At 37.2% G+C, this 17,116-nt stretch overlaps 2 protein-coding genes across 2 annotated transcripts in view; one reads left to right on the forward strand and one right to left on the reverse strand.

The window, feature by feature from the left end:
* Positions 1-26: 26 nt before the first annotated feature.
* LOC122417994 (phospholipid-transporting ATPase ABCA1-like) lies at positions 27-12,361 on the reverse strand. The gene is made up of 23 exons (XM_043431962.1): positions 11,908-12,361; positions 10,597-10,998; positions 10,091-10,392; positions 9,819-9,977; positions 9,260-9,500; positions 8,693-8,860; positions 8,431-8,618; positions 7,924-8,346; positions 7,666-7,827; positions 7,487-7,558; positions 7,226-7,364; positions 6,835-7,072; positions 6,588-6,747; positions 6,295-6,511; positions 5,602-6,138; positions 5,182-5,307; positions 4,820-5,047; positions 4,285-4,560; positions 3,835-4,079; positions 3,400-3,547; positions 3,105-3,315; positions 2,586-2,799; positions 27-2,431 (listed from the first exon to the last, which is right to left on the reverse strand). Exons 2-23 carry the CDS (start codon positions 10,904-10,906, stop codon positions 2,189-2,191), a joined length of 5,007 nt encoding a protein of 1,668 aa, XP_043287897.1. The 5' UTR covers positions 10,907-10,998; positions 11,908-12,361; the 3' UTR covers positions 27-2,188.
* A 655-nt stretch (positions 12,362-13,016) lies between these two features.
* PRL-1 (PRL-1 phosphatase) overlaps positions 13,017-17,116 on the forward strand; it is a 28,923-nt gene continuing 24,823 nt past the window's right edge. The window contains exon 1 of the mRNA XM_043431911.1: positions 13,017-13,381. The gene's annotated coding sequence lies outside the window, so the exon portion shown is untranslated. The remainder of the gene's footprint in view (positions 13,382-17,116) is intronic.

Here is a 17,116-nt window from a genome sequence, read left to right on the forward strand (position 1 = left end):
TCGAACGAATAATGACAAAGTTCAGCAATTTTTCCACATTCATTTATTCAGTATTTTTGTATATCGATTTTCACACGATCTCTTTAAAGCTGGAGTAAAAAAGCCCGGAAAAATCGCCAGCGAATAATTCCGCGATTCGAAGTTACAGTCTGAAAAAAAAAATATTTTTTTTTTTTTTCGTTTTTTGTTTTTTCGTGTTTTAGGAATTTTCGCGTTTATACAATAATCGAAAAGCTTCGTTTGACTTGAGGTTTTTATGGTAGCGTAGGAATCGACGTTACAAATCGGTTTTCCAGATCACATAACTGGAAAATTTTTCCTGGTAGGAATTTTATCGATCGGGTCAATTCCAATAAATTCAACTTTTTCATCAATAAATTCAATATTTTTTCAAAATAGTGCAGCTTTCGAGTCTCGTATTAGAATAGACAAAAATGTATAATAGAAAATATATAATTATCGTAAATTTGTGACTTTCGTTTTTTTTTATCTTTAGCGATTAATAACTCGATAAGGCGCGCGCGGAAAACCTCGCAAAGGCTCGATGCAGTTTTTTTTTTCTATTTTATTCCTTTCATTTGATCGTCTCGAGCTCGAAGTAGGTTCAAGCGGTTGGAAAACAAAAATATGCATTTCCCAGCGCTTTATCACAGTAAAAAATATTTCAATATTGACTGCGTTTCGCTTTAAGGCTAACAAACTCGTTTCTTTTTAGTTTCACAATTGATTATAATCGTTATTGGGTTTTGACAGGCACTGGACGTCTCTGGTCCTTAAAAAATGAAATTTTGAAAATCTTTTTGGACGCTCGCATGAGAGACGGAAAAGTGGTCGCTCCACTTTTTTTCATCTGTTCAGAAAATCAGCAATTGAAAATCCTCCTTCGGGCAGACCCGAAAAAATGTAATTTTTCATCTCTCTAATCGAGTAATTAGAATATTTTTGCCTCGAAAATCGAGAAACTTATTTTTCAAGTTATTTTTGTTTATATTTTTCTCAAATATCTACTTCGAATTTCTATTTTACTAGAAAATTTGTTTTTTTGTTCCAAAGAATCTCAAATGTGGCGAGGCTCTGCCATTATAACTTTTTCGTATCTAGAGAGTCGCAGTATTTTATTTTTGGCAATTTTTAAGAATATTTTAGTCTTGTTTTCGCTTATAGACATGAAAAATAGAAAAGCCCATTTATCGGAGGCTAAAGTCGCTCGGCCCGTATTATTTTATGACTGTGAACACAAGTGCTTATACGAATAACAAAATAATGAACATTAAATGTACATTCTTTATACAAATATTCATAATTTCTGGAAAATCATCATTTTTCAGAGTCGAAGTTGTTTGAGGACGTGTCCTGACGAAACGGTTAGCGATACGACAAAATTCCAAGGGACCAATTTTGAAGAGCGGAAAATTTCCTACAAAAAAGTCTCAGGAAACGTTTTTCTATCTCCGATAGTCTAGTTCTGAGAGTGAATCGAAGAAAAACTTCTAAAAACTCAGGACGTTTGAGAGGTTTTTTCTTCGAACCACTCTTGGGACTGAACTACTGGAAATAAGGAAAAGTCGTCGGGACCTTTTTGGTAGAAAATTCTCTGCTCTACAAAAGTGGTCCTATGAGTTTTCACGCTTACTCCCAAAGTTTCGGCAGTACGCGTCACGAAAGGACACGAATTTTCGAATTTTCATGATGATGATAAGCCAGAATAAAATCTGATCGAAAAAACAACTTTTGGACTCGAGATTACGTCCTGAACTAAGCGAAATACGTCGCTTCCTCTGCTTTCTACGAAATTTTACAATAGTACGATCATTTGTTGCAGCAAACGATGAAAATACATTCGAAATTTCAATAATTCGCAACTACACAATATTTTTATTCAATTTAAATGAATAATTTTGAGAACGTATTAAAAGAGAGTTAGGACTCGTCAAAAATATTATCTTTCCTCACATCTTAAGCGTAATAAATCTCTTTCAGGCCCTTAAAAAACAAAAAACTTAACAATATTTTCATTTTTAAATAATCCAATAAATACTTTGACTTTTCATTGTATTTTCACAAACCTGCGTGAAAATGAAGCTTAGAAAAATAATGAATATCTTAAAAATAAATAAATAAATAATAATTTAAAAAAACGTGAATTAAGGGCCGAACAGTTTCGAAAATTTGATTTTTCTCCTCCTTTTTATACTCGCGATCCCCGAGTCTGTTTTCTCTGCCACCACCGACGCTTTGGAATGCCGTTCGCTTGATCAGCCTCGTCGTCTTCGTTCGGAGCTCGAGCAAACTGAATAAACAATTGCTCGAGCGTCGATGATAATACTGCAAAATCTTCGATGCATGAATAGTCGGTTTTCAACTGATTCATCATCGAATACATAATCGTCCATGTCGCGTCAGAGTCCGTCACGTGATAACCGATGAAACCCTTGAATGAGAAAAATTCGTTGAAAATTCCATCAGTTTTTAAGTCCGAAAGGAAATTTAATTAAAAATTTTTTTTTTTTTCGTTTTTCGGACGAATTCCGGGACAATAAATTTTCGAAATTCCTTCGAAAGCTGAGAATCGAGAATTCACGTACCGTGTTTTCGTCGATGAGCTTGCAAACGAGGGTCGTCTCTATTCGACGCTTTATTCTCTCGAGGTCAGTCGCTTCACTTCCGGGATTGAGTTTCACGTGGATATTGTAACCAGCGCCGAAACGCTGCTTCAATTCTTGGCTGGCTCCCACACAGACCAACTGACCTTTGACCATTATGACAAGCCGGTTGCACAAAACTTCGCACTCTTCCATGCTGAAAACGAAATTACGATAAAGCTCGTTATTTCTTCACGTTTTTAATTAAGAAATCTAGAAAACCACGAATGTCAAAAAAACTTGATTTTTCAATTACAATTAAAAACTTCAATTTTTCTATTAAAACTGGAGTCAAATTTTTGTTGAGAAACATAAATAGGACATTTTTGAGGTAAAAATTAAAAAATATCGAATTTCTTCAATGTCGCTCGCGAATGAAAATTTTCGTGATAGCAAAAGTGGTGGCAATTGACTGAGAAAATGCTCAAAAACGTGAAACTTCCAAATTGTTTTCGATTTTACCTGTGTGACGTCAGAATGATCGACTGTCCCGCTTCCTGGCAGGTTTTCAGGGTGTTCCAGAGCGACCTCCTCGCGGCTGGATCGACGCCTGTGGTCGGTTCGTCCATCAGAACCAACGTCGGATTTCCGATTAGTGCCATCGCGATATTCAGGCGACGTTTGTTTCCGCCGCTGTAAGTTCCGCTCGGTTGTGACGCACATTTTTGAAGATCTACAAAAAAAGGAGAAAATCGTCGAGGATTTGCTACTTTTTCAAACGTTTTTTCCAAAATTCAAGATTTTTCGAGCCACTCACTCAATTTGTGAACCCACTTCTCGACCGCTGCTTTTATTTCGTTCTTTGGGATGCCACGAAGCCTCGCAAACAAATAAAGGTGGTCCCAGGCATTGAGGGCCTCGAGGATGGCATCGTGCTGAGGACAGTAGCCCATTTGACCGAGATACTGAGAAAAAATGAATAAAAAGTTCGATCAAAAACTGATGAAGAGTATTGAACCATTTTTCATTGAAAGAAAAACGAGAAAATGAAAAAAAAAAAAAATCATGGAAAAAGTGCTTTTTCATAAATATTTATTTATTTTTTCTTTTCATAAATTTTTTCATATTTTTCATAAATTCTTTTTTTTAATTTTTGAAAATTTTATAAAGATTTTATAAAAAAAAATATTTATGAAAATTTTTCATAAAAATTTACTTTTTTTTCTAAATCAGAATTTTCGAGTTAACTTGCCTTGGATCTTTCCGTTTCGATGTTGAATTCCTTGAGATAAATCGATCCACTACGAGGAATTTCTTCCCCCGTCAACATTCTGAATGTTGTACTTTTGCCCGCTCCGTTTACGCCGAGAAGTCCAAAGCATTCGAACTGCTTGACACGGAAACTTATTCCTCGTACAGCATTCACATTTCCATAACTTTTGCTCAGCTTGTGAACGTGGAAAATGTTTTCTGTCGTCACCGCCGGCTGGTCTTTTCCTGGGAGAAAAATTCCAATTTTTTTCACTTCTGGTCGAATTGCCAAAAAAAATTTGTTCGTTTTCAAATTTGATCTTTTTCTCGAGAGTAAAAATTCCGATTTTCAGGGGCTTTTTCCCCCGGAATTCAGGCTCAGAAGTATGATTCTTGGCAGGGTTTTCGTATTTTGGAAATTTGAGTTAAAATTTTGGATAAAATCACTAACTTCTCAACATGAAATTCAAAACTTCCGAGGCCACCAGTTCAGCCTCTTGCCTCACGAGCTCGTCCGTCCCAGAAGCAGTTTCCATGGTCCCACGTCGTTTTTGCACGTACGAATAGAGCCTCTCGAACCAACGCTTTTCCAGGACGAAAATTAATGCGGAAAACAAAATTGCCGAGCAAGCCATCCAAATTAGACTTTGCCCGAGGCTCGTAAAATCCGGATTCTCGACGAAATACGGCAACGATTTTTGACAAATGCCATTGTGGCAGTCCAGAGCTGAAAAATAATGAAAAATATTTCATGAAAATTCTTCAATCGATCAGATTCGCTGCAACCAGGCTCAGGAACGACCTCGAAAATAATTGAAAATCGCAGTTTGGCAATATTCGATAAACAATTGATTGAAAAATTGAAAAAATGGTCGAACGCAAAATTTTGTTGCGTGAAAAAATTGTAATTCGAAGTTTCCTGATTTCGGGATTCTTGCAACACTGCAAAGAGCATTGAAACGAAAATGAAAAATTTCAATTCTTACAGCAGCATGGATTTGTTTCGACATATTGGCATATGACCTCGAGCTGCCTCGATGGCATTCGGCGGCACTGAGAATTTTGTGCAACGACTTCGAAGAAGGAAACGTGGCCGTAGATGAAGCTCATGTGTGGAATAAGAAGAAAAACGCGGCTCTGAATGTCCCGAAATACATCGTAAATTTTGCTTTTCACTGTTCCGGTCAAGCCCCAGAGAAGAAAGTCTATGAAACCTGAAAAAATGAGAGTCCAATGTCAGCAAAAAAGCATACAAAACCATTTTTCCATTATAAAAAACTGCATTCGTCTAAATTCCATTTCATTTTTTCACCCCCAAAAATGTTTGACCATCCAGAATAAAACTCACTCAGAATCAACGGCGTTATGCTCAGCAGAATGGTGCAGGTGTTCATCGATTTTTTCGTAAAACTCATCAAATAAACGAGTGGCAAAACGCTGGCACCAAACATGAATAGAATCAAGAAAAATATCACTGCAACAGACAATTTTTTAATCACGAAACGATCGAAAGTGACAAAAAACATTTCAAAGTCACGAGCAAATTCATCGTTCAATAAATCAATTGTCAAATTAATTTGCGAATACGATCGATTCGCAAATTTCTTGACTCGAAAGTTATTTTCATAATTTTATAAATTAAGTAAATTCATTTCACGAGAATCGTTTCCTCTCGAATTCATTAGAAAATGCCCAATAATTTGAGGAATAAAACGATTTTTTTTCCATTCGAATTGCTCGTAATGATAAAAATGGTATTCTTCCTTACTTATTTCAGTGGCATGGTAATATTTGGTACCGAAGGAGACATCAGCGATGACGAAAGTGCTGATGAGAAGAATAATCGAAACGGTGTATTGGATCATATCGAAAATGTACATCGAAAGCCAATAAGAAAAGCTGGAGGCTCCGGTCATGAACTGCAAGTGTTTGACGCTTGATAAATTTTCCTGCAACGGATGTGTGACGTAGAGGGCGACAGCAGGGGCGAGGAAAACGAAAAGAGCCATTGAGAGTGTGAAGCTGTTTGCTGTCGATTGGTACATTTGCATGGCAAACGAATCCGGGAGCTCTTGAAGCCACAATTTTATCCTGTAATGCTCGTCTCCGGTGAGAACCTTCAATACCGTATTCGCAAGCATGTTCAGGGTCACAGGAATCCCAAAATATGCGGTTCCCGAGTAAAAACCATTGGCCTTAAGCATCGACGATTCTCCGGGCTTTTCCTCCGTGTCGTTGAACTCCGATGAGACGATTAACTTGTTCCGGTACGTGCCCAAATCTTCCAACGCTTCGGACAGCAGAGCTGGCAAAAAAAAAGTGTAAAGAAGCTTAGAAATATTCGGAATTTCGAAGATTTTCAAATAATTCTCGGTTTTTCGGGACTCGATTTCGTGAAATTACGAAAAATCATGGAAAATTATGGAAAAAAGTGAGCGATCTGCGTTCCAGCACTCCATACCGTCAGTTAGAGAATTATTGGATCCAATGTACTTCGAAGAAGCCCCAAAGGATCGAGCACTGATCGCATACTTATCAGCGAATGTCTGATTTTTCGTGTAGCACAAAGTGTGAGCATTCGAGTAAGCATCGAGGCTAGCAGACACGGGCTTTCGACTGGGAGTTTTTCCACCGTGGTCGAGGATCATGATGAGTGCTGCGATACAGGGCAAAATGGTCTGTAAAAAAGGGAGAGACATTGAGAAAGCTGAATTGAAATGGATTTTTGGTGAATTTACTCAAATTTATCTTTACACTGAAGAAAAAGTTCCATGGATTTTTGCTCGTGAATGCTATTTTTTTGGCAATGTATGCACGAGTCGTTTGGAAAAAGTAAGCAAAGCCAAGAATCTTTGAGAACAATTTCGCTGGAGTGTTCGAAGAGTCAGTCTCGTCTCCGTGCTCCCTCGTGACTCTGAAATATCGAAAAATCCACTTATCGATTGTCGAGTGAAGAAACTCGCTGAGGAAAATTCACGAGAATAATGGGGACGCGACAAACCTCAGGAAAACTTGTTCCAGCGTAATTATCGAGACGCTCAGCCCCGTTACTCCGAGTTTTCTCTTTTGTCGCTCCAAATTGTCGAGAGCTGTGGGCAAATTCTCGGCCAAAGGAATCGCGAGCACGACTTGACCCTCGTCTTGGCTCAGGAGCTGGGCGTTCAGACCAATTTCGTTGATTATTTTTCGGGGATCGCAATTCGGCTCGATCGATAACGTCACTTCGACTTGCCCGTCGCCTGAGAAAATAGAAATTCACCAAATGAGAAAATGAGAGAAAACTTCTGAGTTTCACTCTCTCTTTTTCAGCTGAAAAAGTTAAAAAAAGTTTCTTCGTATTTTTCTGCTCGAAATCTTTCCTTTTTTATGGAAACTCGAATGAACATTTTTACCGTAAAGTTTTTTAAGGAACATCGAAGTCCCATAACTTCGCATCTTTCCGGAATGAATAATCGCGACTCGGTCTCCCAGAATATCGGCTTCCTCCATGTCGTGAGTGCTTATGAGGATCGTTGTGTCGCCACGAAGTTTCTAATGTGCGATAAAAACGAATGAATTTAGAAAAAAATCGATTTTCCACATTTTCCGGTAACTTTTTCCCGCTATTTTTCTCTTTTCTGCTTTCCTTATCCATAAAATTCAGCTGCCATTACCAAAATGATGTCCCAGACCTCCCGTTTGCTCTCGGCATCCATCCCGGAGGTTGGCTCGTCGAGGATCAACACCTAAACAAGAAAATTTGTCAGAAATTATTTTGTAAAGTGATAATTGTCAATTTGATCGTTAGGATCAACAAAATTTTATTGATTCATCGAATTATTGGTCTACTGACACTAGCGTCGCCGATGACTGCCATCGCTAAGCACATTCGGCGTTTTTGTCCGCCGGACAATTGCCTCGCTATCGAATTTTTCTTATCCGATAAATTAACTTTGCTCAAAAGTATGTCAACTTCCTCGTCCAGTTGTTTCTTCGTTTTGTTTTTCGCTTTCAACTGAGAAAAATTCACGAATTTTGTCTTAATTACGAAAAAAGGAAAGAATCGATAATTCAACAATCGATGTTCGACGAATGGATGACTTGGACGTACCATGCCGAAAAATAGGACTTGTTCGTAGACAGTCAGATCAGGAAAAACCATATTTTCTTGAGGGCAAAGTCCCAAATTTCGTCTCACAGCGTCCAATTCGTATTGAACGTTTTGTCCATTGACAAAAACCATTCCTTCGGTGGAGCTCGTGAGGCCTGAGAGGATGGACATCATGGTAGTTTTTCCTGCGCCGTTGTGGCCGAGCAGAGCGGTTATTTGGCCTTTATAAAAATCGACATCAATGCCTCGCAGAGCTTGGACTTTGGTTCCACGCAGCCAATTGGTGACGTAAGTTTTTTTCAATTGTCGTATTTGAATACCCGGGGTGAGCGTGCCTGCTGGCACTTTTTCGAATTCCTTGCGATCCTCGCGATCGTAATCGAGCTCTGTGACTTCCACGTCGTGAAAAACTTTGTTGCTCTTCTGGAAACATTTGTTTACACCTTTGAACCATGATTTTTTTCAGTCAATTTAAGCGAGCTGTTCGAAGGAAGTGAAGAATCGAACCTTCAGGAAAAACAGCGGACTCTGGGCGACTCCGTATTTTCCTGGTCGAACGGAATAGACGTAAATCGCCATAAAAAAATGAACGACGGTGCCGATGAGTGAGAACAGGACCATGACGCCGATGCAGCTTTCGCCAGGCGCGGCTAAATCGCCCGTAGAAAAAAGGTTGCTCCATTGAACGCCGATCACTGAACAGGACAAGCAAAAATGATAAAAAGGAGAAAATCGAGTATGAAAATGAGAAAATGGCAAATTCACTCACGCCTCGTTTCGTACGAATTGATTTCATTGAAAATTCTACTCAGCAAAAAATTCGGGGACAAAATCCCCAAATATATGAGCAAGTGTCGAATTTGTTGTCCGGTTGCGTATTTGTTGATTATGTCCATCAACATCGTCACCATGAAAGAGGCAAATACTCCATGAGAGGCTGTGGGCAAAGAATAATAAAATCATACAAAAAATGTTAACAGAAAACTTATTTTTATCAGCACCCACGTAAATAATATTTGTTTTTTTTCCAACAGCAATAATAATTCCAACCCGCAATAACAATTTCAAATAAAAATCAATCATTTTGATGGAGAAAAACTATTGGGAGCAGAAAAGCCATTAATCTCAAAGAAAGTAAATATTTTCGCTGACGAGAAGATTAATCTGATCGGAAATGATTGATTCAATGATAAAAATGATAATTCTAGTCGACAGAAGATCTCTGAATGAGAAAAATCGAGAATTTAATCGAAATCAATATTTTCAGTGACAATCAAATGCTTTTACACAAAATTCATAACAACATAATAGGGATAACAATCAATCGATAACGCACGTTTCCACAGATAAGCCGTCACGTGCATGCCAAATGCGATTACGTGGCACGCGTGCACCGTGAGGACGAGCCATATTATGAAGCTGTTGCCATAAATTAAATACGGCACTATGTTGGGTAGAATATCATATTTTAGCATGACGATTATAGGACTCAGATAGACCGTGCTGAATAATACGCCGCTGATGAGCCAACTGAACAAATTCTGATGATTTTTCACGCCGTTAACCGACATCAAAATCTGTAAAAAAGAAAAATAAAGAGTCGTGAAAAAAGTTTTACTTCAAAAAATTCATTATTTATGGTACATAAAATTTTATTTTTTTTCTGAGCAATCAATTTTATGAGGGTGAGTCGAAGAAAATTTGATGGAGTTATTTGGAAAATCGTCATCGGATTTTATCTAACGTGATAATCGGATTTCATGACTCGAGATTTAGTTATTGTATTCGATAAGAAACATGGAAAAATGCGATTGCTATGCCGAATGGGTTTTTCCGCCTGTCGAAACAAAAGCTTATCGTACTTGGTGATTTATCTCAATTTTATCGTGACTCACATTTATCCCGATATACTTCTCGTTACTCGGATAAGTTACTTCGACACATAGGACTACCAGGAAAGCGAATCTCGCCAGTTCCCCAAATGCTTGACCTGCAAGAATCGTCGCCTTGTCCACGTAAACGTACGGTGGGTAAGGCATTTGCTGGATCGAGAACTGAGAAAAAAAATGTTGAATGAAAGATCTTGTTTAGCTCATCGATTGATTCAAGAATTCCTTTAGATTCAATTTCTTTGGATTTCCATTACTTTCGTTAAGAAATCTCATACTTCTACTGGAACGGAAGACAGATTTGCAGCCTCTTTAATCAAAGCTTGATCAAGACAAGTTTGAGTCCGTGTCAACGCAGTCTCAGCAAAGTATAATTCAGCTCCATCGCCGTTTTCCTCCTCCTCAAAAAGTTCTTTCGGCAGCCCGGTCGAAGTTCGAAGTTTGTAACGAAAGTCTTTCGGCATAGTAGAATCATCCACAGCCTCGAAAACGACGCCGAGGCATTCCATGAACGGGTAGTTTGATTTGACGTTCGAGAATTCTGCTAGCATCGACTCCTCGCTTTTTGTACCAATGAGTTCTGTCATATTTAAATAAAATTTATAGTCTCCATCAGTTTTTAAATTTGTAAAAGATAGCGAATCTCTCAGATATTAAAAAAAAAATAAATCGAAATTGATATTTTAGGATTTTCTGACCAAAATGAATGATTCGCATATTTTCAGATGGCGATTCACTAACTTTTACAAGCGATTTAGTCAATAAAAAATATTTAAGTTATTACGGCTTTTCTTTATCTCCATGCACGTGACTGTATCATTCATCAGTTTAGTAGTCAATGGATTTACGGGGGTGTAGCGTATTTGAAAGTTGTCAAAATTGATCTGATAACGGTTTGGATAATCAATCTGGTGGTAAGTGTTAGACTGGATTTTGACAGGATCAGAGCCGGACGAAGCTCTGACGATTTGTCCAAGGAGGAAGAGTAAGAGTGGTATCATTATTTCAACAAACAATGACATTTTCCAGTGTTTCTTCCTAACAATCATATTTTTCTTCATAAGAAGCTTGAATATTCGGAAATATTCAGCCATTTTTTTTTCCTTCCTGAATTTCCTTGTTTATCGAGAAAAACTTTTGACCTTCAATGATGATTGATAAGGTTGTTGGGAAAGCCTCTTCAAATCTGCAAAAAATATGTTAGATTGTCAAGCCGCTGTAGTTTCAATCTGTTTTTTCATTTTCAAAGTACACTGATAACAAACATGGCAAGAATCAGGTTGAAATATTTCTTATCAATCCACTGTGTCACTCATGAAAAGATCCTTTGTTTCAATTTAATAAAAATTTTCTATGGCATATTTTCTCAAGTTTTTTTTATTTTGTAAATCAGAAAATAAAATTTTATCACACACCGTTTTCTCTGTCATAAAAAAATTAAGAGAATTATCTATGAATACTAAGTATCATTGCATACGAGGAATATTCCACGCTGAATTTTCTACCTGTCAATAAAAAAAATGAAAACTTTGTAGTAGAAATTCCTTCAAAGAATCAACTGAATATATTTACCTCATTAATGAATAGTTTTGAAACGTACAAAAATTTGAAACATTCAGAATCTGTTGTCATCTAATTTTATGATAACAATAAAAAATATTTCATAATTTGTGCAGTTGATGAATTATTCAAAAACTCTCAAAAATAAAATTAAAGAATGTTTTTTTTCACTATCCAGTTTTCCTAGCACAAGTCGATTATTGCTATTGGCGTTGAAACTATATAAATAAAAATAAAAGACAATGAAAAGTTGGTGACTGTCACTCACAATTATTTTTTTTAACATAAAAACTATCATGGATATTAGAAATAGAAGAATACTGTGAACGAGAAGAATATTATGAAAAATAAATCAAAAATTCTAAGATTCTGAGAACTCATAAATTGAGGACAATAGCAGGAAATGAGTGACATAAGAAAATCGTGAAAATTGAACAATACAAAAGAATATTCACGATGACAGTGACAGTTTACGTTCCTATGGAAACGTCAAAGCCAACATTTTGATGGTGTAAAAAAGAAACAGTTAACTCACCTTTAATTAAGAAAATGGGGATCAAAAAAATTGGACCAAAACATTTTTGACTAGTTCTTCATCTGCTGCATGTCGTAAAAACACTTCACTTTTTGTGCACGTAACTTTTCACTTGATAAAATGAACAAAGGATGAGGTCTTGTTTCTTTCTTTATATTATTTTCTCTTCGATATTAACACCACATTAAAGTTTAGAAAGTATTGAATTTTTAATGTAGGTAAAAGGGCGAAATGCTACTTTCCATATTACAACTCTCGATGCAAGAATGAGTCATTTTTATTTTTCAAACAAGAGTGAAAAATCAATAATGCACGAGTTGGCAACTGGTGCAGAGTTACGTACACGACAATTGACGTGTGTTTTAGAAAAGTATATGCTCGCAGCTCCTCAATTAAACAACATACATCTATTCAGTCGCATACTCGCAAGCGACTGATGATGTGGGCAAGCTCGGCAAGCTTTTGACAGAAGTAAGGGCGTGGAAACACTCGATTGTATACAGAAAGAAACAAAACGTAATAAAAAAAAAAAGGGTGGGAGAAAAATAAATTTCCATGAGGAATATAGAACTCACGCCATCTACCGTTGAATTAATCGATTTTAAGAACAATTCACAAATTTCTTTGTATTTGTTTAATTTATTGTTGAATTAACCATCTGTTCTAGTAAAAAATTTCGACGCTTTTATTAAACTCAAAATCCGAATTCGCGATTTTTTTCTCTCCCGTGGTGTTCTCGTGTAAAAATTCGGACAAAACAGCCTCTGCCAGCATCGAAACACGCAGAAGATCCGTCGGTAAAACGTTCGCCGCCTACAGTCGGTAACAAAAACTACGTTGGCAATTTAATGATCGAGAAAAATAAATTTCAATCGAATTTCAATGGCATAAATAATGATCATTCGATAAAACGAAAATTCGATTGAATCGTTCGATTGAGAAAAAACCACATCGATGATGTATCACGAAAATTAGAGAATTGAAAGGGGGATGCTCGAATGTGGCTGGAGGGGCTGGAGAATCAAGCAGTTTCTCGTGAACCTGGGTGTACAGCGTACTAAAATGTGTGGCTGGCAGCACTGTAGCCGAGTAGAAGTCAGTTGTCGACGGGCTCTGGTGGTGTACAGAGGTGTCAAATTTATCTCGCGCCCTGTTCCGCTTTTCCCCTCGGACTCAAAAACTCGCATATACACTACTCAACCACAAAAAACATAGAAAAAAGCGTATACACAGATATTTTACACATACAATTTGAGAACGCGGTTACGTAGCGTGGCGAGTGCACATCTGAAAGTGTCTTCTTGTGTATGTGCGTTGAGTTGATCCTGAGGATCACACCTACGCGGCGATCTATCGAGAAATATAAATCTCTCGGTGCGCGAAGAAAAAACAGAGGTCGAAAGGAGTAACTCGTCTTTTTTTAACGACGAACGCCCAAACGTATCTGCAGTATTCAATGTGTATGGCGATTCAGGTGAGTGTTTTAAACGTTGAAATAACGCCTGGGATTAGTATTTATGATCCTCGTTGCGTTTTTATCTCTTGATTCTTCTCTGCAACGTTTGACAAATAGCCTTAATATGGAAGCCCGCATCTACTTGTTGGACGATCATCGTTCGCGTGTTCGTGTTTTAATAAATAGGCCGAGCTAGTTTGTTTTAACGGGAAATTGAATTTTTAAGGCTCCTTGGGCCGATCCTTTGTCCTCCGTGCTTAATATAACTATATATGGGCCTCGAAAAAGTATATGACGATGATGCGCGACGAGGTTCAGCGGACGACGAACCCAACGCGCGCGCGAGGCATGGACGCCTCGACGACGCGAGCGACGATGAAAAATGAAAAAAACGCTGACTCTTATTCCCAATATTGCCGAAATACGAGAATGAAAAATGATTTTCAGGATGATTTTTTAAATTTATTTCTTCATTCCGAAGCAATTTTCTGTTGGAAATCCCTTGAACGTGGCCGAACTCAGAAAAAAGGTGACGCACGCGTATCGAAACGTGCGTGTCATGAAAAACTGAGGAAATCGAAATTTTCATCGTTCCACGAGGCATTTCTGTGACCTTGATCGCTTCTCCTTTTTCTAGAATCCTCATAACTTCGGATATGTCCGTCGGAATGACTCGTTCATTGAGAAAAAATGTATAAATGAATAATAATTTATTGTCCAATGGAATAATTCGTGCTGATGTCGTCCGAGATTGAGGTTAGTCGGCTATTCAAAATGGCGGATGTCGAAAAACATAAACATGAAACATTCACGCTGCCGGATCGTAGTAGAGCGTTTTATTTGTAACCAGCGAATAATGAAGCATTTTTTTCTTGTTTTCATCTTCTTTCCTATCCTATGGACAGTGTTGCTGTTTTTTTTTCTCGAAATATCATTTGTGTGCTCGAACCAGACCAACGTGCCACCGGCGAATCGATCGATTCCACTTGTCTCGATTGTTTGGCTCTTTTGTGCGCGAGTCGTGTTTGAGAAACGAGCGATAAAAGAATAAATAAAAGCCGCGGATTCCAACCTCAAACTTGGCGCGTGTAGATATTGACATTTGAAACAACGTGGAGAAAAAATACGGACGGAAATTCGAAAATGTTGATAACAAATGTGATTTGAACTTGAAAAAACAATATTTAAATGAGGCAGATGAAGAGAAGAAGAAAATGAAAAAAAACGATCGCAACTACGCGTTTCAGTTTATTGCTAGCGAGGTCGTTCCTCGTCGCTAGATTGCACTCGATTGTGTAACTAATAACACGCGCGTCTCTACAGATGCAACGAGAAAATTTGTAGTGCCTTTTTGTTACGATTCTCGTCGACGCTTTTTATGTTTCAAAATATTTTTCATTTTATGGGCTGCTAAAAAGTTCAACTTTTGTCATTCCTCGAAGGATTTTTTTCGCTCCCCGAAATTTGACTGTCAAAAAAGTGGTTGAATGATTAAAAATTTGAAAAATCGTCGCTCAAAATCTAACGATGGTCGTTTGAGGTTAGATCCGAGTTTGTACCTTTGAGCCGCCCTGAAGTGAGCCAAAGTCGGCACTTTTGAGCAAAATGATTTTTTATTATATCACCAACGAACGAAAATTTATCGAAAAATGTCAATTTCTGGCAGCAACCAAAAAGAAAAATTGAAAATTCACAAATATCCTTGATCCGAATCAACGATTTGGATCTGATGAACAAACACGATTTTATTTCCACTTTATCGACAGAAAAAACTCACTGAAAATTTCATCGAAATTCTGGGGACATTTTTCTAGTGTTTTTGAGTCGTGGAAACATTATCGTCCCCATTTTCCCTAGTAGCTTGGGGAAACTGACATTTTTTTTTTGAAAATTCGCTATCCGCTCTGTCAAAAGTGGTTAAGGAGGAACGTCAGCTTGAGAAAAGTGGTGATAGCTTAATGAAACTTTTAGAATACATTTTTGGATATATTTTCTATAGCCTTTCCAATTTTTAATCCATTTCATTCGGCCATTTTTTAGTAAATCATTTCCAAACTTCGAATATTCAACACCTAGGCATAGGAAATAACTTCACAGTTACCATCTTTTCATACTCAAAATCAAATAAAAAATTGTGACAGGTTAGAAAAAAAATACTATTCCACAGTTTGAATTCAAAAGAACGTAAATTCCACCCTAAAATGACGTATTTTTGGGGGTTATTCCCGTATAAAGAAAGCAAACAGGGTTTACATAACCTAGATAATTTAGATAAAATGAAATTCGTATTTACATAACCTCGCTTTATGCGAAGCTGATGTTCCTCCTTGAAAAAATCACGACGCTGCAGTTTGTAACGTTCGAGTCGGACGAAAATAACATTTCTAATTCACCAATTTTTTATTTCACGAATCGTTGGTGCAGACTGAAAATCTACGAGTTGCAAATTAGACGGGTAACAGAATTGGAGAATTACTGGAATTATTGGAGAGTTTTTTAAGACCATTTCGTTGGACTCCAACGTTGCAAACTTCAGTGTCATAAAAAATCGAGAAACAGGAAAAAGTGAAACTACAAAAATCGACAAAAATCTTCGATTACTCGCGCGGTGAATTTGACCGAAAAGCATTGAAAGCGTCCGTTCATCGTCTGGCAATGAAACTCTGAATACTACGGAGACACTCGAATGTAAAACGATACGGTTAAACTCATCCGGTCGAGCGTGCATTCGTATAACTGTGCAATTGTTCAGTCTCTGACCCCCCAAGTACGAGACCACCCACGTAGAAATGTGAGATCGAGGGAGATGTCGCTTTCTCGAGTTGCAAGCATCTGAGAAGGTTTTTGTAGTTGTTCGAATGCGAAATTTTCTTCTCGAATCTGTGGCCAGGAAACCATCTCAAGTTGATTCCTTCCTGTCGCTAAATATTCGGTAAGTAAGTTTGCTTTTAAGGACTAAAACCACTGTGACAGCCTCAAAAATAGTGAATAAAAAATATTTTTAAGGATGTTAAAGCGGGTCGTACTAGTCAATGGACAGTCTTTGACCATATTTTTTGAAAGAAATTACCACACGCAATTATATGTAGCATAATATTATTAAAAAATGTTACAATGATTTTTGAACGGTAAATAATATTCAAGTTCATATTATCATGGAAAAGATTTTGTGCAGAGTTGTTAATATGACTCGGCGGTGCATTGTGAAAAGTTTACGTCTGACAACGTCGGGCGTTGAGGTACCATAACCTCAAGTTATTATGTCAACAAAATGATCCGGCATAAAATTCACGCCACTCACGGTAGAGATAAAGGGAAATTTATTTCCAAACGATCGATCCCATACCTTTTGAGGCCTCTCAATAAAAAATCTTACACATATTACCAAGCATTTGATGAAATGAAATTTATTTTACAAAAATACACCATCCCAAATTTTTTTTCCGTGCATTTTTTCATTTTCCGTTTATTAATGAAAAAAAGAGCCTATCTCAAAATAATTTTTGTATACACAATGTGCAAACCGCCTTTCTGAGCCAATTGAAATATTTTCTAAACGCAAATTATATACATTTTTTTACACTAACGTTTAGTTATTTTATGAATGCAATTATTTCTTCATAGTTTTTATATCGCTTGAAATGCTGTGTATCAAAATATTGTCAATTTTTTAATTTGGAGTAAGCCTCTGACAGTAAAGTTAGGTTATGTACAGATGTAAACATATATAAATTTTGCGACGTTGCCACAACT

This window comes from Venturia canescens, chromosome 11 (genome assembly GCF_019457755.1).
Source record: "Venturia canescens isolate UGA chromosome 11, ASM1945775v1, whole genome shotgun sequence".
Lineage (NCBI taxonomy): Eukaryota > Metazoa > Arthropoda > Insecta > Hymenoptera > Ichneumonidae > Venturia > Venturia canescens.

Coding starts and splice junctions, on each gene's coding strand:
- LOC122417994 (XM_043431962.1), bottom strand. CDS start 10,906: ATGGCTGAATATTTCCGAATATTCAAGCTTCTTATGAAGAAAAATATG. Junction 10,393..10,596: donor CATGGAGATAAAGAAAAGCC/GTAATAACTTAA, acceptor TAAATATGACAG/AACTCATTGGTACAAAAAGC. Junction 7,073..7,225: donor GTTCCTTAAAAAACTTTACG/GTAAAAATGTTC, acceptor CTATTTTCTCAG/GCGACGGGCAAGTCGAAGTG.